Raw genomic sequence first — 20294 nt, forward strand, 5'->3', positions numbered from 1 at the left:
ACAAAAAAAGCAACGATTTTTTTATATTTTTTGATTTTTTAAATATAATATATTATGTAATATTTTTAATATAAGCAAGATCAACACATGCAAAAGACGGTAAGAAAAAGAAAAAATCAGAACTATAAATATTTACTACTAATAATCGTTAATATATAAGACACCAAAAACTCATTTATCCCATATAAATGCATGTAAAATGAATGGTGGTCCAGCCAGACCTTTCCGACCATTCGAAGGTGAAAAAATATCCGACCGACGGAGAGTTAATAAAACTGCATGCAATCCGCAAACTGTTAACATTTGAAATTATTATTACATACTGCAAGACAACACATAACTATATATAAAAAATAGTTAAAAATTCAATTGAAAATTGTTGCTCTAGTTTAGTATATTCTTTCTGGCCAAATCGAGCTTTAGTGTTCATTTAGAATTTCTTGCTATATGAAATAAAAACTGAATTATTTTCAAAAGCTATATTAACTTTTCAGTTACTGATTGATAGAAGAGGATGTCCTATCGATCCGCTTATATTACCACAATTAGTTCTTGAAGAAATTTCTACAAAAAATAAAAAAGGTAAATTATCTTGGTCTTTCATCGCCAACTTTGCAGCTTTCAAGTTTCCTGATCGGGAAAGAGTCACAATACGCTGCGATGTTCAATTGTGCAACAAGGAGTGCAGACAGGTATCATTTAAAAGGAAATAAATATTTATTTTTTTGGTTAGCATTAATTGAATTAATAGCTTGTTCCAATTTATTATAGTTTGATTGCAGCAATGATGCATTCCCGGAGATCGATTATATCGATAAAATTGAAGTGTTTAATAGTTTGCATGTGGAAGCACCAGATATAGAAGAAAATGATGCACGATATTTTGACGTTGCAGGTAATTTAAGAATATTCAAAAACATAAAGCAGAACTCTTGAAAAAGTTTTATTAGATGTACAACTTTTCTTCTGCAATTACAGACTACATTGTAAAGAACTCGTTAGTAAATTCGTTTAAGTTTTACACCGACGGAATCGAAGTTGCACATCTAATAATATTTTATTATTGCAAATTGCAATACGACAATGAGTAATTAACAAAAATTCATTACACTACAATAAATAATTTATTATTTCCCAGTGCTGCCGCAAAGAATTCGACAGGATCCAATATTGATGGTAACGAAAATACAGAAAAGAAAGCCGCAGGCCGGGACATTATGTCTGTCGCCACAAAAATTGGCATTATCTTTCTGTATATTGGGATTAATATTTTTAATCGCCATAATAGTCGCCCTGTGTTCATGGTTTATAAGATCTCGCGCTAAAAGACAATCTCACCGAAGATTTTCAAACCTTTACGCTTGCAGTAGAAGCGGCTTTTCAATAGGCGGAAGCAGCACTAAGCTCTTGGTGAATACACCTGATGGTTCCTGGCCGTACGGTCGAGTTTTCTAAGAAGTAATATAATATCCTATACTCATGGATGCAGCTAGGAAGAACAGGTGGAGGACTTTACCTCCTCCCCTATTCGAGGGATGATCTGAAAAAAAGCATATTAATATAAATTTGTGGACATGCGTTAATATTTTTTCCCAAATCCTGGTTACGCCCATGTTGCCTGTTGTTAAGCTTTCACTAAGAAATGATAATCAATTATTAAGGGGGTCTTCCTATGTGACGGCCTGTTTTTTAGGCATATTTTAGGATTTTTTTCTACGACCAGTAAATATTTAGAGCTTCAAGTTTTTTATCATTTGTTAACACATATTTGGACAGTATAAATATAAAATTTCAGCTAAAAATATTCAGTCAAACTAGAGTTACAGCGCTCTGAACACCCCCGCCTCGAAAAAAAGAGCTCCCACTTGCTCCACGATTCCGGCTGATCGGCTTATCTGAAAAAAAATAAACGGCGTTTTAATTTGTAGGCTTAAAAGCACGGAATGACCTATAATCAAATGAATATAAAAAAATTGGATTTTTGATAGACAATTGAAATAAAAGTTGCAAATTAGGCTTTTTTTGTTTTTTTTTTTTTGCTATAAAAAATCGAATTTTTGAAAATTTTCTATTCAATCGATTGATAATAGTTCATTCCATGCGTTTAAATATATTGAGTGTGCCCTGTAAATTTCAAGTAATTCGGTCCAGCCGTTTCCGAGATACAATTGAGGAAAGTTTGAAAAACACAGTTTTGAGAAAAACGCGTTTAAAGTTTCAAGTCCGTTAAAAACTATTAAAATATCAATTTACTCTCAATCGCCGATGCCTGGTCCATACAGTATTCCTTCCTCTTCCTCGTGAAACTCCTTTGAAGCAGATTGTTCAGCTCTTGAGTCAATCCTGGCTTGTTTAACAACATCACTTACGCGCCGCTCAGAACGTAAGATTCGCTTTTCATCCCGTTTCTCAACATACGCTTGGGGCTTCACGACCAACAGGGCATCCCATAATCGACATAACTTTTAAAATACCTTGAAAACCTTCATTAAAGATAATAACTGCTAAGTAGCTAGCAATTTCAACAATTTTGGGACCAGAATGAAGATGTTTAGGAGCGAAAGTCCAAATCAAAGAATTCAAAGATTCGTTATTGTTTTGTGTCTCTGCTCCTAAACAACGAATTAATAATTCGTCTTTCGATAAATCTTCGAAAACCGGTTTGATAGCTTCTTGGACTTGCGGAATTAGAGGTGGTTTATCGTGATGAAATTGGTCCAGTTAATTATTAGCTTCAGCCTTACGCCATTTACACCAAAACGGTTTCCACTAAACTTTCTTTTTTTACTACGACCAGGATGAACATTTCCACTCGTACTTCCTTTCCGTCCACTCATTATGAGAAAAAATAATTTGTAGCTGTTGCTCTCTTCGAAGTTCAACCAAGACTAAAATAACTTCGGTAAAATATTATAACAATAGAAATTTCTGTTTAAGTCCATAGAAACGTGTCTAAACTTGTATAAACGGATATATGAATAAAAGGGAGGCCGGGTATAAAGCCGACGGTACACAATAGGCCCGGGCTCTAACTGCCAAATCAGCGCTCCGAACCGCTCTTTCTTTTACCTGCTGTATCTTTAAAACGACTTCGAATTTTCTAAAATCGCTTTACTACCGTATTCTAGGCATGTTAAAGGAGCAATTTATGAAATTGCTTTATATAAATTTATTTATATATAACTTATGAAAAAAATCTATTTTTTCAACCCATCCCATTTTAAGGGAAGACCCCCTTAAAATCTCGCAAAGCAATTAGCATATCATGATTTTTTTTTTCAAAATGAATGTTTTGTTTCATAGAGACTAAAAGAATGTTAGCCATAATTAATATTTTTTTTAACTAATAGTAAATAGTTATTTATCTATTTACATAAAATTGTTGATCAGATATCACGTATGAAAATATCAATTGTTTAAATAACAATAATAAGAAAATTAGATTTTAATAATACTAATAGATATTTAGTCAAATTCTGGTAAATGTTATGAAATATAACGGTAGAAAAAAACTACATAAGAAATAGCAATTACAAAATGTGCCAATGCTCATGAGTTATGACAGCATTAAGAATTGCCCCATCCACGTGTTTATTAAACGATTGGTTTAATACGCGTTTTTAAAGGTCTTTTTAAGAAAAATCTTACATATCAAAAATAAATTATCTATCTTATAATTTATACTAGACGTTCTCTTTTTAAAATCTATTAACTAAACAATTAACTTGGTTCTTTCAAACTTGATTAAATTATGATAATTAATAGTATCTCCAATAATCAACTCATAAGATATATAAACATATATAGTGGAGTTTTTCAAAAAGTCCTTTAAAGAAACTAAGAAAGCATTTAAATGCCATTGTGGCGCCTATTTATGAGAATAACAAATTATGAGATAGCTATTTTTGTACAAAGATATTCTGAAATTGAGTTAGTGCGTAATATAAAAATGCGTATTCATAAACCGACTAGAGCCGACATAATCAAAAATTATTTATAGATTTTAATTTTTTTCCTGCGTTCTCTTAAAACTCGAAAAAATATTTCAATATGTCAATTATTTGATTAGTAATTAAAGAACAACAAACTGGATAAATAATATCCACACATTTTCGCCAAAAAATCTGACACCATAACTACTTTGTGGATATATTTTTTTAAGACTTAAAAATAAAAAATCTTTAAGATCAATATCTTTGAATAAAAATTGTATATAGTTAAGGAAATTATTATAGAAATTTGTTATCTATTGAAAAATATCGATAACATTTTACTATAAGGGTTAAATCACATTGTAGCTCTTTTCAGATTTTTGTCAAGTAAGAATGACAGAGATATAAAGTGATTTTAGGGTTTGGTTGGTGAAGGAACCTTATTCGGGTATTTACGAACTATGTTAAATATATGTAAGATTATTTATTTATTTAATTGTCATAATTTTAAAATCAAAATAATCACAATAGGTACAAGACTGATGTAATGTATATACACTAATGCACATTATTAATATTAATGCCAAAAGAATGTTCTTGTACACTGTGCAATAGATGTTGTGAAGATTAAAAAAATAAAGTGTATATTTGATGTTGAGTATATTTTTCATTAGGTTCAAATTAGATTCACGTTAACGTTCTGGATCAGCCATTCTGAAACAATAAGAACACAGATATTTTTAAATGCTATTTGCATTAAATTCAATTATAAGTTTCAAAACTCAAAATATATTAGGCAATTAATTTTTCAAAAATTAAATTTTTGTTTGATAATCCAATTACAATGTAGATATTAAAATTTGGAATGCATCTAATTATTAAAATAGAACGAAAGTAAGGTTCACGTAAAATGCTATTGTTGATTATATGAAAAATATATAGATTTTATGCACTATATCAATTATTCATTTTACAGTAAAAATGAACCATGTTGAAAATATTTTATAGGAATTAAATGTCATATCAAGCAATGCACAAAAATTAGTACTTTCGCAGTTTTATTATTCTCTTCAAGAAATTTGAGAAAAATACTAGTGGTTAGGCTAGATTATAAAATTTATAAAATGATAATCATTTATTCAAACAATAAAAATAAGCTCATTGAAATTTGCACTTTTATATACAGATATTTTTTATAATAATATCAAAAGCAACTATTTTAAAAATCATATATCATTGGTTTATCATCACTTACTTGTGAATTTTGAGGGTGTCTGAGGCTGTAATAGATGAAGTATCTTGGGGTGTTAAAAATACATATTGTTTATGTAGATTGCTATTTGCGCTTTGAATCAATACATCCATAACTACCTTTCGATTGATATGATCCTTAAAACAAAATAAAGACAAAAATTAGATTAGACATAGAATTCATGTCATCGTGAGTGGCAAACAAATTTAAAAAACAATATATACATAATATAATAATAATAACAATCATTAGCAAGTTGGTGATTGTGAATTAACAAAGATTACAATTGCAGTGAAACAGATTATTTGGTTCATCCGAGTCAACATCAAATTCTGTATTGAATTAATATACATATTAAAGTGATCTATAAATCATTTCCTTACTTTCTTGCTTACACTCTTTTACAATAATAAAGAAAATTGAACCACCATATGTTCAAAAACACTTATGTCAAAACCAAATATATATATATATATATATATATATATATATATATTTATATATACACATATGTGTGTGAGTGTGAATGTCTATTCAAAACAATTTATTAAACTACGCCGCTAACTTACCATAAAAACATCAAATTCGTCCAGAAAATAAAATGGTAAATTCATACAGTTCCACAATGCTACAAGAAATGACACAGTGCTGTAAGATCTTTCACCACCAGATAAAGAACGAAGATCCCGCAAAGTTTTTTTATTTTTAGAGTTTTGATTTTCATTGGTTTTTGAATTTTTTGATTGTGGGTCGATTTCAATTTCTAAAGTTTGTTCCTCATGATTTATATTTATGATTCCCTGTTAATTAAAAATTAAAAACAAATCATTGACATGTGTTTGAATAACCGCCGATAAACATAAAAATCAGATATCACCTGGTATTTACGCAATCGTAGCATAAATGCAAAATACTGCTGAACTTGTGACGTCATATGCGCCCGTAATTTTAGAAATACTTTATGCCTCATGTTTACAATTGCAGTTAACTAAAAACATTGAATTCATACATGTAAAATGTCAAATTAGAAAAAAATAAAAGAGTAGATTAACACATTCACTCCAGAAGTCTTTGGACCTATATAGTTTTTCTATGCTAAAACGTTTTATTTAAAAAATAGTTTCATTTACATTGAATTATTTAAAAAACAATTTCGTTTAAACAGCAATTCAGTGGCAGTGGCAAAATTGTTCTTTGGATCCTTCTTCTATGCATAAGAATCACTAACTAGTTGGTTCTACTAGGCCGCTGAATTGGGGAGAGATTTAAAGTAAATGTGACACTGTCAAAAACCGCATCAAGAAACAAGGAAGAGATGTTGACACTGTGCTAAACCAAAGCTTTCTGGAGTAAGGAAACCAAATTTTACCTCGTTAAGGGCATCTTGGTGAGATTCATTATTTAATTTTTCTTTTTCATATTCGCTTAGTTTTTCATCATATTCTTTCTGTAATTTAGCTGGATCAAGAGCACATGCATTCACAGATCGAATACTTGATTTAATTTGTTGCAATTGTTCATTTAAGTATGCTATTGTTCTATGAAAATACATGATTCCATTGAGTTAAAATTGGTAATATGATAAATACGATAACACAAATGAAAGAACAAGTAAAATACATTTATACCTTACAGTAGATGGCCTAGTAGCTTCGTCGACCCCGTTCATTAGCTCACTTAATTTTTCTTCTAAGCAATTGACTTGTTTTTTAATTTCCTCACATTGTTGTTTGACAGTATTAATTTTTGTCTCTAAAGTGCCCTTCTTTGAGCTTGTTCTTTTACTCTGCTCTAATTGATCGATTTTATCCTGTATAAACAATAATATATATATATATATATATATATATATATATACACCTAAGTCTGTTTTTACACGGTCTTTTTGTACACGGTTTTGAAATAACACGGTTTGAAAATTGAATATTTTTAATTTTTTTACACGAATTTATTCCATTTAGCACGATTTGAAATTTTATGTACCTAAATTTTTTTTGTCAAATTAAATTTTTGCGAAGTATGTTCATATCACAAAAAAGTATTCATGAAAGAAAAAAGTCTGAAACCATCGATAGTATCGATAGTTTGCGAACACTAGCTTAAAGATTTAAGTGAATTCCCCTTTAGCGCGTACAAACAATTTTTACTGGTCAAAGCAAATGTGAATAGCACTAATTTAATTCTTGTTCTTAAAAATTCTTGTTTTTCACCAATTTTAATAGGTTTTAGAGATTAGGAACAAATCACCCATTTTTGTATAAGATCAATGTCTTTTTTTACACGTTTTTTTTTTACACGGCTTCTTCTGGAACCAATCTCCGTGTAAAAACAGACTTGGGTGTATATGTATATATACATATAAATATATATATATATATATATATATATATATATATAAAGTGCAAATAGTACGTTTAATACAATATTGTTCTTATACATAGATCTTGTCTGAAACATGAAAAATATTAAATTGATAATTTCATAAAAAAATAATAATATTACCATGGATTAAGAATTCAACTAAATCTAATAAAAAATTATAATACATGACTTAGGAAGAAAGGAAGTTACAAATGCAAATTTTGCTTAACAGTCAATTTTTGCCCGAGTGCAATCTTAAAATTATATAATGATTTATTAACTTAATAATGACACGCGGGAGTAATTTTTAATATCTATAGTTATTATATTATAAATTAATATCGATATAAAAAATATGTGACAAGCCATAAATTCGTATTCGTTAAATAATAATTGAGTTTCTGTTATAATTATAAAAGTATTAAAAAACTACTGATGGATCTCAATTTATGATCATCAACCTAGTCTTCTGTATTTTAATAAAAAATAATTTTTGATAACAATAGATTTCGTAGACTGAAATACCATGCTAAAATCTATGATGTTTTAGCCTACGATAAGCGGTTGAATTATAAAAATCGATCAAAGTTTAGAATTGCTCCGCGCGCGGATGTATGTATAATACGTTCCGTATGTTTCGTATGTGTACACTTAAATAAATTCATTTTAGAAGATTTTGAAAGACATCAATTAGAAATCTTATTGATTATATTTTTAGTGAATGCAAAAAATTTATTTTCAAAATGAACATTTTACCTAAATAGCTGTAGATGTTGATTAAGTTGATTATATACATGCAACTTGCTTTAAGGTAAAATGCTACTTACAACTAGTTTAGAGTTAGTTCCACGAGTCAAATTAAATAATTACCTGCATGGATAAGCAAGCTTCTTCAGATTTCAGAACTTGCGATTTTGCCTGATTTATATTTTCATTAAGTTCTTGAATACAACACTTTGCTCTTTTCATGTCATCTTCAATTTCATGAAGAGAATTCTTCAAATCATTTTCCTTCTTACTTAAAATGTCAAATTCTTCTTTTAATAGCGAAACGCTCCCTTAAGAAAAAAAAATTAATTTAAACATCGAAGCTTTTGCGTGATATGTGTTGTTGATTCATAATGCATGTATAAGAACAAAAATAAAGCATTTATAATTTTATAGATTTAGATTTTTTTTTTAATATTACTTTCTTATTAAGATTTTTAATTTATGCATTAAAGTCGGCTTAGACTTTGGATCTGGTTCAGAGTACGGTTCCGAAAATCGGGATTTCAAAACTTAGGAACCGATTCCGAAAATAGGTTCTGAAGCGACTGACAAAATTAATACATATATGCTCGCACATGTGCACATGAATATTTGAAGTAAATGAAAACAAACTAGTGGTGTATTGCATCGTGCCTCAAGACAAATTGCTGGAACTTCCCGTACCGTAACGTAATGTTCGAGAAACATTAAATGTTTTCAAATAGGTTATAATAAATATTGCAACATTGTGGTAATATACGAGGTCTGTTCAAAAAGTACCCGGAATTTTCGTTTTTTCAAAAAAATATTTATTTATTCGTCTACATTAATGTGGTCCCCTTCAAAGTAGTCCCCCCCAGATATAATACACTTATGCCAGCGTTTTTTCCAATTTTCGAAGCACCCTTGATATTCACTTTTTGATATGTCCTTGAGCACTCTCAGCGATTTTCTTCAATCGAGGAAAACCGCCGTCCTTTCATGGGTCTCTTCAACTTTGGGAATAGGAAAAAGTCACACGGAGCCATATCTGGTGAATTTTTGCACTTTGCAACACTTTATTTCATTTTTTACGCAAAATTTAATACAAATTCTTTGACTTTTCAATTCTTCCATTGTAAAAATCGCCGAGCTCAGAAAAACACGTCGAACCTTAGCGACTACCACAGACAAAGTAAACAGTGAATATAGCTGAAAATTTCATCATACTTTAGGGGCATGTATACCAACACAATAAAAAAAAAATTTTGACAATCAGACACTCCAGACCCGCGAAATTTAATTATTAGTAATTCCGGGTACTTTTGAACACACCTCGTATATATATAAGAATTATATAAACTGAATTGCAAAGTTGAAATTATTTGTTTAAAAAATATTAGAACTTTAGTCAGAATTAAAATTAAAATCTGAATTATTTTCTATATACAAAAAAAAAATTTTTTGAAAAAAAAAATATGAAAAAAAGAAAAAAATGGAAACAATTTTTTTTTCAAAGGCAATTATTTTGTTAAAACAAGCAGTAAGGTCTCTGAATCATTCAAATCGGACGCTTAGTTCTCTCAAAAACTCGATTTGTATTTTCTGCACTCTTTGCTCCGTATCTCCGTAACGGCTGCACTTGCCTTTGCCAAAAACTAATCAGCACATCTCTCTCTATCAATAGGAATCACTATCAATGTTTTTTGAACCATACAAATCGGTTGATTCCTGCGTCCGACAACGTGGACGAAAAAATGCGGACATACAAAACACACACACATCCATTTTTTCTGAGGTATTCCAAAATGTTCAGAAACCTTCAAAACATGAAGATATGCAAAAATTTTCTATTTAATTTTCGATTTTCGCCCATTAGTATAACTACCCTACGGAAAGTTAATAATCATAAAAAAATATCATAACAATATACCTTCAGAGGGTTCTTCTTCATTTTTTAGTTCTCGCAACTTATTTTGTATTTGGTATGTTTCATTATCATATTCTTTTATTTGGCTGTTCAGCCTTGCAACTTCTTTTTGACCGATACTACATTGGTTTTTTATATCCGTCAGATTTGATTCATAGTTGGCAACTTCTGCTTGATATTCTTCTAATTCTTGTTGTAGTTGTCTACGATTTTAATTCAAAGAAATAAATAGCAATACATAATTATATATAATACTAAAGGAGTGTGGCATATGAAAAGGAGGGTGGAGTATGCAATTGTTAAATAATACAAAAATAATTAGCTTACATTTGACGTCCCTTTATATTAATCTCGAGTAGATGTGATGCCGGTTTATCTCCATAATACATTCTATAATTTGGAACGGGATAATAAATAGTTCCATCTTTCAGAATTGCCATTTTAGAGTTCTTTGGTACCATATCTGCTTGAGACATAAACTGCATTGCCTTATCTTCAGATTCAAAAGCAAAAGTCGCTCTATATTATGTTGATCTATTAAGCAGTTGGCAACCACTGGATCTGACACAGTTATGGCATCAAAGAAGTTCAAGATTCCATTTGATTTGTCGCTATGTGCTTTACTTCTTGAGATATCATGCACCTACAATCACATTAAGTATTTCTTACAGTTACAGTTTAATCACAATATATTTTGACATAAATAATTCTCTCTTTTTTTATTATTCTCTCTTTTACTTACAACTGTCCAGTTAGGGCATTTAATAAATTAACTATTAAAAAAATACTAGTTACAGTGGTACCCCGACTTACGAGCAAAAATATGAAAACTTTTCTCAGTTGTATCGATGATTTTTCTACCATAAAAATATTTTATAGTTAGACATATCAATTAGATGTTAATTATAGTTAACATATATTACAATAGTAATTGCGTAGTAACGATTTACCCACGCAAATTAATTGAGGGTTATTTTTAACTATACATGCATTAATAGTGTTTTTTCACTTTCTGTATATTTACAAAATATTATTTGCCAGTTGTATCGATGATTTTCTACCATAAAAATATTTTATAGTTAGACATATCAATTAGATGTTAATATAGTTAACATATATTACAATTAATTGCGTAGTAACGATTTACCCACGCAAATTAATGAGGGTTATTTTTAACTATACATGCATTAATAGTGTTTTTTTCACTTTCTGTATATTTACAAAATATTATTTGCCTTTATAAACATGGATCTAAAAATAAGGGCCATGTCTCTTGAATTAAAGCATAAAAGTATTGAAAAATATGAGTATGGCAAAGAAGTACGAGCTTAACACATCATAGATATTTACTGTGTTTAATAATAGGTACAACTCCAAAGCCTTACTATAATTTATAAGCAGCTTTCTGAGATCTAAAATTGTGGATAAAAAATATTTCAAAAAATTCTAATAGGTAGTGGAGTGCTGGGAAAACACTTTTTTATAATCTTGACCAAAGTTTGTCCATCTTGGGAATTCGACACAAGAAAACCTTTAAGAAAACTGGACACCAAGAGTCTTCTCAATCACACATGCCCAAGCTTTATTGTTTACTTTAATATAACTCCCTGAAGTCACAATATGATTAGGCTCATATATATACACGCAAGCACTCACACATATTTATAAAATATTAACTGAACATAAAATATTTATTAAAGCGATATTTGTTGTAAATTGAAATAAAACTTATTTTTGTTGTGAATTTGTGTTAATAGTTACTTTTCAACTTAATTTATAATTATATTATCAGCATATAAATAAGAAGTAATGATAGTATTGTATCACTTTATATTAGGATTGTAATATAAACCTAGTTCAAATAATTATGTTGCAAAAATTTTGTTTTCAAAAATAAATTAAAAGAAGAGACATACCTATAGGACCCCTGGGAGGAAGTTCAGTAAACTTTCCTGCTTGATGTGCCTTCTTAATCATTTCTAATAATTCAGGTATATGTTTCCATATAAAGATAGTACATTACATGATTGATTATTCAACTGTCTCAGAATGGAAGTAGTTGGTCTAGAAACAATTAAAACATACCAAAATAGGTACTACTGAAATAACATTTCGAAAATATTTGCATTTAAATAAATGTCATACACATAAAATAATTTTATAATAGTATAGTTATTAATATATATATATATATATATATATATATATGATGAAAGTTTTGTCGATGTTGATACATATTTGTAAATTTTTTTGCAGCCCAAACCGTCGAATTAAAAAAGATTAAATAACAAAATTATTTATTCTATTATAAGTTTCGACACTTGATGTGTGTCATTATTCAGTAATCAAACCAGGAAAACAGGAAACAGAAAAACAGGTTTTTCCTGGTTTGATTACTGAATGATGACACACATCAAGTGTCGAACGTATAATGGAATAAATAATTTTGTTATTTAATCTTTTTTTAATTCGACGGTTGGGCTGCAAAAAATTTACAAATATAAATTTATATATATATATATATATATATATATATATATATATATACATATACATGTACATAAACTGATACAGAAAATCTTACTTATTTTTCCATTGAGTTGATTTAATTTTACGGTTATTCTTTCAATATCATCCTGAAGCTTTGCATTATTTCCAAAAAAAGTAGATGACTCCACTTGTGTAAACTTGACGGAAATGTTTCAATTCTTCTTCTCGAGCTAAAAGAGTTTTCATTTTCTGCTCCTTTTGCTCTTTGAGCTCTTGCCAAATGCTCAATCTTAAAATATAAGTCAAAGTTAAATATATTATTGAACAGGCAATCAGTTTACACTTACTGTTTTTCTTTATTTTCAATTTCTTGCATTATTATATTTTGAGAGTTATTTATTTTCATTAGACTAGCTTTAGTCTGTTTCAAACTTTCAGCCTTTTGTTGGTATACATCTTTTTCACTTTTTAGATTTATTTTGATTTCATTATAAAATGACCTTAATTTTTCTGTATCACTCTGCTTCTCTTTCAAGCTGTTTACAAAGGATCTGAAAATAATAATGTTGAGTAAGCGTACACTATATTACAAGTAAATGAAAGAAAGAAATAAAATGTTTATATTTAATATAATTCAAAAATTACATAGTTCCGATAATGATCACTGTTAATTTATACCCTGCTTGAACAATAGGATAAGCAATAACTGTATTTACAAAACTAAAGCATTTGAGAAAATGGATCTCAGTTTAAACATTTATTCTATATACACTATATTTATTGTGTAAGCAAGGTAAAACATTTTTGATAATCAACAAATACCTTAGCAAAAAAAATTGAGCATAGGTTTCTATAGAGAACACTTTTTCAACTCGTACGAATATAGATCTTAATATTTTTAATACTGGTATAAAAGAAATGTTAAAATTTTGAGAGTCTTTAACATCTCTAACAAGTTAAAATCATAAACAAAAAAATTAATTTAATCATTCCTTTCTTTAACTTTATCCTTGTCCTTAATACTTATAGATGAAATAGAAAATGGTTTAAATTTTACTAAACAATGAATTCATTGATTTAGTAGAGACGCTCTTTACTGTTCTATTCTACAAAATACTATACAAGCCTAGTATTTTTGAATATGAATCGGATATTTCTAATAAAGCTATAAATACTTACTGTATTTTTGAATTTAAACTTTTCTTTATGTTATCTTCCTCAGATATTTGTTTTTCCATATCTACTATCTCATTGAGTTTTTCTTCTAATTTTATCAATTCAGAAGACTTTTCTTTTTCAATTTTCATTATATTTGACCACAGTATTTCAATTTCAATATTCTTTTTCGTTTGTTCTAAAGAGTCTATCGATTTGAATTTTGCTAGTTGCTTTCGAATTTCTTCCACTCTGGATTTCAAAGATTCTTGTTTCTGTAAATTATAAATTAAGATAAATTATATATTATATGATGAAAAGTTTACAAATCCTTAAAAATGTTCATATGTCAAGACTTATAATTTCATAATTATTTTAATCTAGATTTGTAATATTTTAGATTGTAAAAAAAATTTAATTACAATTTGTTTGTACTAATATATTTCCGACATTAACATCATTTCAAATCGTCTTTATTCATTGTTATACATTGCAGTTTATTCATTGCTTATAGTTTCCTTAATTTTACTTCACTTTAAACAATTATGCAATTGAAAAAAAAATATTACCTCTAGTATGACTAATTTGAAATAATTTATATTTGTCTTGATTCAGAATAAACATTTAATTAATGTTTCTCAGGAAGTATAATCTTATAATTACCTCTTTGTATTTTTGCATTTGTTCATTACTCTTTCTAATGACTGCAACTATTTCCTGAATTGTAGCCTTAATATAATCTAAAGAAGTAGCTTTAGTAAAGAATATATATCGCTTTTTAGGATCTGAACTATTCAGGAATGTTCTGGCAGTGTCTTGTGTTAAAACACTCAAAGGATTATCTATCATTATTTTAAGGTGGGAGGTAATTTTAAGTAGATCACATTTTTTTGTTGATATAATGTTTCCTGCAATTTACAAAATTATAATAGATTATTAATATTAGTATTTACCAATAAAATAAATTATAAACATAACAAAGCAAAAGCACCTGAATCTGATTTAATTTTGAAGCTAGATGTTCCAGATGAGTTTAATTGTCTCGACACTAATATAGAATCTCCAAATATATCTTTTTTGTATGCGAAAGGACCAATATTATTTATTTCTATATCTATAGTAGTTGCGGCACAGCCCTTTTTGATAAACTCTGTAGTATAAAATAAAACATAATGAAGCTTAATTGAGGCTATTTTAAAGATTAGTTAGATCCAGTAATTTAATATGGAAAAAACTTAATCTTTTGAACAAATTTGATGAGAGACCATCCATCCACCAGTGACTGAATTAATATACCAGATATTTGCCATAATCTCAATTGTCTCCCCAAAATTTATAGAATTCAAAATTCAATATTTTTGAATTATTTATCTCTTGGATTCGTTTTTCATTCACAAATAGCGTGTGTGTGTGTGAATATCATTCTATGCATGGAAATTTCAATTGTTAATACTATTTACCTTTCATTGATGTAGATCTATTAGTATTACTGGCTCTTCCTCCTAAAACCACAATTAACGCAGTCAATATAGCACTTTTACCACTTCCATTTCTGCCTATTACAAAGTTAATATTCTTGTTAAAATCTACTTTTAAAGATGAATGACACATAAAATTTCTCAGGTGGATTTTATTAATTTTGCCTGGTCTATCGCTCTGGAAAATTGATGTAAGATATATAAGAATTATTGAGCATAAATATTAGTTTTGTTTAGTGTCGTTTGGAAATACTTACCGAGGTTATAGATTTAACTAGTTTCGCTCGTTTCGCCTCAACTATACCACTTTCTTGGGAGTTTTCCTGTTGTCTTTTATTCGCCATATCAGCTATCAAACCATTTTTTTAAAATAATAAAAAATATTTGAAATTAAGTAAACGACATCATCTGTACTGACTTCTAACTTATATGCTTCTATTCACTGCTAACAACCTTATCTTTCTAGAAAATATATAACATAATTCCTACATCTATTAATTGATCCCAAACAATATGCGATAATGTAATCATATTTATTGTTCATTAAACATATTACATGACAATATTATTACATTGTCTAAGAATGTAATCCACTCGATTTATCACACAATTCGCATTCGCGCCGATCCCGCCATAAAATTTGACAGTTCAAGAAGCTACAATAAAGCGTTGTCAAGGTCGAAATCAATCAATGGTGTTTGGAGATACTAGTTTATGTTTATGTTTAAAATAAATAATTGATTGATTGCTTATAGTAACGAGTGCATTTGATACCTATAAATAATTATAACCAAGCTTTTGAGGTATTACCTACTTTCTCCAGTATTAGAAGAAAATCTTGAACAATGGTATTATTCTGTTATTTTATCAATGTTGAGCATAGAAAATAAATATTAATAAATACACATCTTTTCTTAGACAACAGTTACTTCCAAACGTATATCTTCGGGAGCTCCCGGAGCAAGAAAAAAAAATTCTGCTCCCAAATTGAATTATCTGATGAACAAAAAGCTGATTTAAGACAAGCTTTTGATTTGTTTGACAATGAACGAACCGGAACTATTGAAATTAAAGATTTAAAAGTTGCTATTCGTGCTTTAGGGTTTGAACCTAAAAAAGAGGAAATTAAAAAAATGGTCACAGAAATTAATCAAGATGGTAGTGGCAAAATAGACTTTGACACTTTTCAGAACCTCATGTACCAAAAATGTTAGACAAGGATATACGAGAAGAAATAATGAAAGCTTTTAGACTTTTTGATGATGAAGACACAGGCAAAATAAGTTTTAAAAACTTGAAACGAGTGTCACAAGAGCTTGGTGAAACACTGACGGATGAAGAGCTCCAAGAAATGATCGATGAAGCTGATTTAGATGGTGATGGACTTATAAATCAAGAAGAATTTTTAAGAATCATGAAAAAAACTAGTTTATATTAAGCATTTGCATTAGAGTATAAACACATAGTTATAGTAATAAAACAGTTCAAGCTGTAATTTTATTGTAATTCTTATGTATATTACACATAACTTTTATATTTCTTATAAATAATATAGTGCATTTATAATGAATTAAGAATCTAGTCACTAGCCATCAGTATTAAGGTACAAGAATTACTTTAAAGTATAAATGTGAAATAAATTATTTATATCCCATAATTACTGTTGCATTATTTGTACATATCTTCAAAAAAAAGTAATAAATAATACTATAAAACTTACTTATTTTGTAACGATTATATAAATTAATCATAACATAACATAAGCCCAGAATTGATTACAATTTCAAGCAGTAATTTAACTCGCCTATAAGTTTATTACACTGTCAACTCTGCAATCGATGAAGTTGAAAAACATTATTTATCTCCAGCATTTACTTGTTGATGAATAATGGCTTAGTGATCCTGTATTTTAAATTAGGATTTTAACTGAAACAACAAACAAACTCATTCTAAGTTATTTCAAGCATTGGTAAAATTTGCCATTAAACTTATTTGCTCTGATAGCTAATAATGCAAACTATCAAAACATAATTCATAAATTACTATCAAATAAATCTACAAGTCGCTTTATTTCTTTAATCCTTGCAGAATATGTGGCTACAGGTTTCATTACTTGTGAAACTTCCTCGGCTTTTGCGACTAATGTATACATGCCTTTAATATTAGCATCCATGGCATCAGTCATTTTAATGACAGCATTTTTATATGTATTGACATTATCAGCAGTTATAGATGAAATGGAATGTAAAATACCGCACAAGTTCTCTGTAAGTGTATCAATAGAAGTAGCAATTCTTTGTGTTTCCATTTCAAGATCATTTAAAATATCTCCGTTGACTTGATGAAAAGGCCTATAAAGTGATGTGATACTTGTTCCTATATCAGTTATATCATTAGGTTTTACATTAGGGCTGGCCAATTTTATTTTATGTTCTAAGTCTTGAGCTACGAAATGTGTCATCTCTCCATCTAAATGAAACGTGCCTTCAGAAGATATACTTGCAGGGCGATCGCACATTGCAATCTTATCTATATCTAATTCTAAGTTATTTTGCGTAATTTGAGGGTTGAAAGATATTTCACTGTAAGAAGCCGTCATTTGTTCCGATACTTCGTCGCCTTCATATGGAATAGGCGAATGCTGAGACAGATCTCTGTATTGCATGCCATCACTAGTTTTGTTCATTATTAATACTCTTTATTAATACTTATATTAATTTAAAGCTGAAGTGAATGCTAAAAGTCATTTAAAATAAATATCTTAGTTACTCATAGTTTAGATAAAACTAACAATAGACTGATAAAGAAGGGAAACAGACCTGTTTACTTATTTTTATTTATTTGCATTCTATAGAACGATTCAAAACAACAATTTGTTCAATTCGTGATAGACTGACAGTGGCATACCAGAATGGTTCTCAAACCCCCCGTTAATCTGACCCATAATAATTATGACATCTGATGTAAACACATCGTTTGAGCAGCGCTCAGAGCGCTCAGTACATACCGATACCGGGAATATAAATAATGTGTAAGTAATAATCGGAAAATAACTGAATTATACATTCATACATTATATTTTACGTATAATATATATAAATAAATATCCAGAATAAACTTTACAATGTTTGCAACTAGTACTCAAAAACATAGTTGGACCTTCAGCAATGAAAATGTTATTACAATGCTGCGTGAAAAACATAATATGAGATATCAATTAACATACGGCGAAGAATTAGATACAGACCAGAAACTAAATTATTTTCTTACACCAGAAGAAGAAAAAATTTTGTTGAAGAATTACGAAATTCACATGAAAGAGTTTTGTAGAAAGTTTACGCCACCCATGCCGAAATGTGTTCAGGGTACATCTTTTCATTATTTTAAAAGATTTTATTTGTACAATTCTACAATGGATTATCATCCGAGAGATATTTTAGCAACTTGTGTTTACTTAGCTTGCAAAGTAGAAGAATTCAATGTATCAATTACTCAGTTTGTTCATAATATTAAGGGTGACCAAGCAAAAGCAGAAAGCATTATACTACAAAATGAACTGTTATTGATGCAACAACTGAAGTATAATTTAACAATACACAATCCTTTTCGAGCAATAGAAGGTTTTCTAATAGATATAAAAACCCGTTGTTCTTTACCAAATCCTGAAAGACTTCGCCCTGGAATTGAAGACTTTATAGACAGAACGTTTTTTAGTGATGTTTGTCTCTTGTACGCACCATCTCAAATAGCTCTTGCTGCAGTTTTACATGCTGCTAGCAAAGAACAAGAAAACCTTGACAGTTATGTTACCGATACTTTATTTAAAAATGCTGGCAGAGATAGATTAGGAGTTATTATTGAAGCTGTTAGAACAATAAGATCAATGGTAAAAGTTATTGAAATTCCTCCAAAAGAAAAGGTTAAAGCTATAGAAAAAAAACTGGAAGGATGCAGAAACCCTGAATTCAATCCTGATAGCGCAGTTTACAAGCAAAAGATGCAAAGGTTATACCTAGATGATGATATGGTAGTGAACTGATTGTGATGCAATGAAGAAATGTATATTAAGCATTTTTTATAAGTAATTTATTAAATAAGTTCTGAAGTACTTTCCAAATTTATTTAGGTTTGAATAAATGATGTATTTAAATTATTTGAACATGCAATAAATAACTAATTACAATTGTATTTTCTGCTTGCTGGCTTATTTTCGTTTCCTTTTTGCATAAGATAGTTTATGGTGAACAAATACTTTTGAGTTTTAAAAAATTAAATTGTTCCAAATGGTTCACAGTAACAATATTTAGAAATTTTTAATTGAACTTTATCTGATAGATTGCATGTATTCAATAGGTCCTATATCCTAAGAATTTTATAGCTGTAGAAAATTAATACAACTATTTTGATACAAATTGAAATTGAAACATGATGAACAGAATTATTAAAGTCGTAAGACAACACATAATCTAAATCGAAATCGCTTATCAAAACTCTCAATTGAGAAATAGAAGTAAGAAATGATGTTGAATTAAAGCTACTGAAGCTGCACTTCACAAAAGTGTAATTATTTTCAGCATTCCAGTTTTAACACACAATAGAAATAAATAAGGAATTTTTAGTGATGGCTTTAAAGAGGAATAATTGGTAAGAGCCAAGGAAACGGAAAGGCAAAACCTATGTAATCTTGTTAAGAACTTTTAACAACAGGTTGGTAGCAGTTGATAGAAGAATACATGATGGTGAATCAGTCAGAAAAACTTAAAACTAATGCTCATACAATCAATATGCATGGAGTAGATCACTTCGACCAATAACAAACAAAAAAAATCTGGATAATGGAAGTGTGTGCACTAAAGTCATACATTTTGTACACTACTGTTAAAAATATAAATAAAAAGCAAAGTCACAATTGAAGTTTATAAACTTGTTTTCAGCTGAAATATTTGACAAAATATTACATTTTGAGA

The 20294-nt window shown here is 28.8% G+C and overlaps 6 protein-coding genes across 6 annotated transcripts in view; 3 read left to right on the plus strand and 3 right to left on the minus strand.

Moving 5' to 3' along the window:
* LOC113385812 overlaps positions 1 to 1455 on the plus strand; it is a 145954-nt gene extending 144499 nt beyond the window's left edge. The window contains exons 5-7 of the mRNA XM_026623643.1: positions 495 to 692; positions 772 to 895; positions 1139 to 1455. Of these exons, the coding sequence (XP_026479428.1) occupies positions 495 to 692; positions 772 to 895; positions 1139 to 1455 (639 nt within the window). The remainder of the gene's footprint in view (positions 1 to 494; positions 693 to 771; positions 896 to 1138) is intronic.
* Positions 1456 to 4401: 2946 nt separating this feature from the next.
* Positions 4402 to 10686, minus strand: LOC113385433 (structural maintenance of chromosomes protein 6-like). Its single transcript, XM_026623280.1, has 9 exons — positions 10532 to 10686; positions 10208 to 10407; positions 8416 to 8603; positions 6813 to 6994; positions 6554 to 6722; positions 6062 to 6172; positions 5754 to 5984; positions 5188 to 5321; positions 4402 to 4646 (listed from the first exon to the last, which is right to left on the minus strand). The coding sequence occupies exons 1-9, from the start codon at positions 10678 to 10680 to the stop codon at positions 4625 to 4627; spliced, it is 1386 nt and encodes a 461-aa protein (XP_026479065.1). The 5' UTR covers positions 10681 to 10686; the 3' UTR covers positions 4402 to 4624.
* Positions 10687 to 12853: 2167 nt separating this feature from the next.
* Positions 12854 to 15910, minus strand: LOC113385813 (structural maintenance of chromosomes protein 6-like). Its single transcript, XM_026623644.1, has 7 exons — positions 15585 to 15910; positions 15310 to 15505; positions 14841 to 14999; positions 14513 to 14757; positions 13874 to 14124; positions 13042 to 13245; positions 12854 to 12983 (listed from the first exon to the last, which is right to left on the minus strand). Exons 1-7 carry the CDS (start codon positions 15669 to 15671, stop codon positions 12854 to 12856), a joined length of 1272 nt encoding a protein of 423 aa, XP_026479429.1. The 5' UTR covers positions 15672 to 15910.
* Positions 15911 to 15962: 52 nt separating this feature from the next.
* LOC113384425 (caltractin-like) lies at positions 15963 to 16910 on the plus strand. Its single transcript, XM_026622137.1, is given in 4 exon segments — positions 15963 to 16175; positions 16246 to 16312; positions 16315 to 16524; positions 16527 to 16910. Coding segments are annotated over 4 exon segments (519 nt in total). The 5' UTR covers positions 15963 to 16172; the 3' UTR covers positions 16766 to 16910.
* A 187-nt stretch (positions 16911 to 17097) lies between these two features.
* On the minus strand, positions 17098 to 18257 carry LOC113384672 (BLOC-1-related complex subunit 6-like). The gene is made up of 2 exons (XM_026622423.1): positions 18147 to 18257; positions 17098 to 18063 (listed from the first exon to the last, which is right to left on the minus strand). Exon 2 carries the CDS (start codon positions 18011 to 18013, stop codon positions 17360 to 17362), a length of 654 nt encoding a protein of 217 aa, XP_026478208.1. The 5' UTR covers positions 18014 to 18063; positions 18147 to 18257; the 3' UTR covers positions 17098 to 17359.
* LOC113384671 (cyclin-H-like) lies at positions 18191 to 19413 on the plus strand. The gene is made up of 2 exons (XM_026622421.1): positions 18191 to 18358; positions 18466 to 19413. Exons 1-2 carry the CDS (start codon positions 18279 to 18281, stop codon positions 19364 to 19366), a joined length of 981 nt encoding a protein of 326 aa, XP_026478206.1. The 5' UTR covers positions 18191 to 18278; the 3' UTR covers positions 19367 to 19413.
* Positions 19414 to 20294: the final 881 nt, after the last annotated feature.

The sequence above is a fragment of the Ctenocephalides felis genome, unplaced genomic scaffold (assembly GCF_003426905.1).
Source record: "Ctenocephalides felis isolate EL2017-DRISC unplaced genomic scaffold, ASM342690v1 CF-g0.4_SCAFFOLD_03571, whole genome shotgun sequence".
Taxonomy (NCBI): Eukaryota; Metazoa; Arthropoda; class Insecta; order Siphonaptera; family Pulicidae; genus Ctenocephalides; species Ctenocephalides felis.

Excerpts from the sequence above, each read along its gene's own strand:
- LOC113384672 (XM_026622423.1), bottom strand. The coding sequence starts at position 18,013 with ATGAACAAAACTAGTGATGGCATGCAATACAGAGATCTGTCTCAGCAT.
- LOC113384671 (XM_026622421.1), top strand. The coding sequence starts at position 18,279 with ATGACATCTGATGTAAACACATCGTTTGAGCAGCGCTCAGAGCGCTCA. Across the intron at positions 18,359-18,465 it reads ACCGGGAATATAAATAATGT|TACTCAAAAACATAGTTGGA; the intron begins GTAAGTAATAAT and ends GTTTGCAACTAG.
- LOC113385813 (XM_026623644.1), bottom strand. The coding sequence starts at position 15,671 with ATGGCGAATAAAAGACAACAGGAAAACTCCCAAGAAAGTGGTATAGTT. Across the intron at positions 15,506-15,584 it reads TAGTTAAATCTATAACCTCG|AGCGATAGACCAGGCAAAAT; the intron begins GTAAGTATTTCC and ends TCAATTTTCCAG. Across the intron at positions 14,125-14,512 it reads AAATGCAAAAATACAAAGAG|AAACAAGAATCTTTGAAATC; the intron begins GTAATTATAAGA and ends TATAATTTACAG.
- LOC113385433 (XM_026623280.1), bottom strand. The coding sequence starts at position 10,680 with ATGTCTCAAGCAGATATGGTACCAAAGAACTCTAAAATGGCAATTCTG. Across the intron at positions 8,604-10,207 it reads TGAAGAAGAACCCTCTGAAG|GGAGCGTTTCGCTATTAAAA; the intron begins GTATATTGTTAT and ends TTTTTTCTTAAG. Across the intron at positions 4,647-5,187 it reads GACACCCTCAAAATTCACAA|AATGGCTGATCCAGAACGTT; the intron begins GTAAGTGATGAT and ends TTATTGTTTCAG.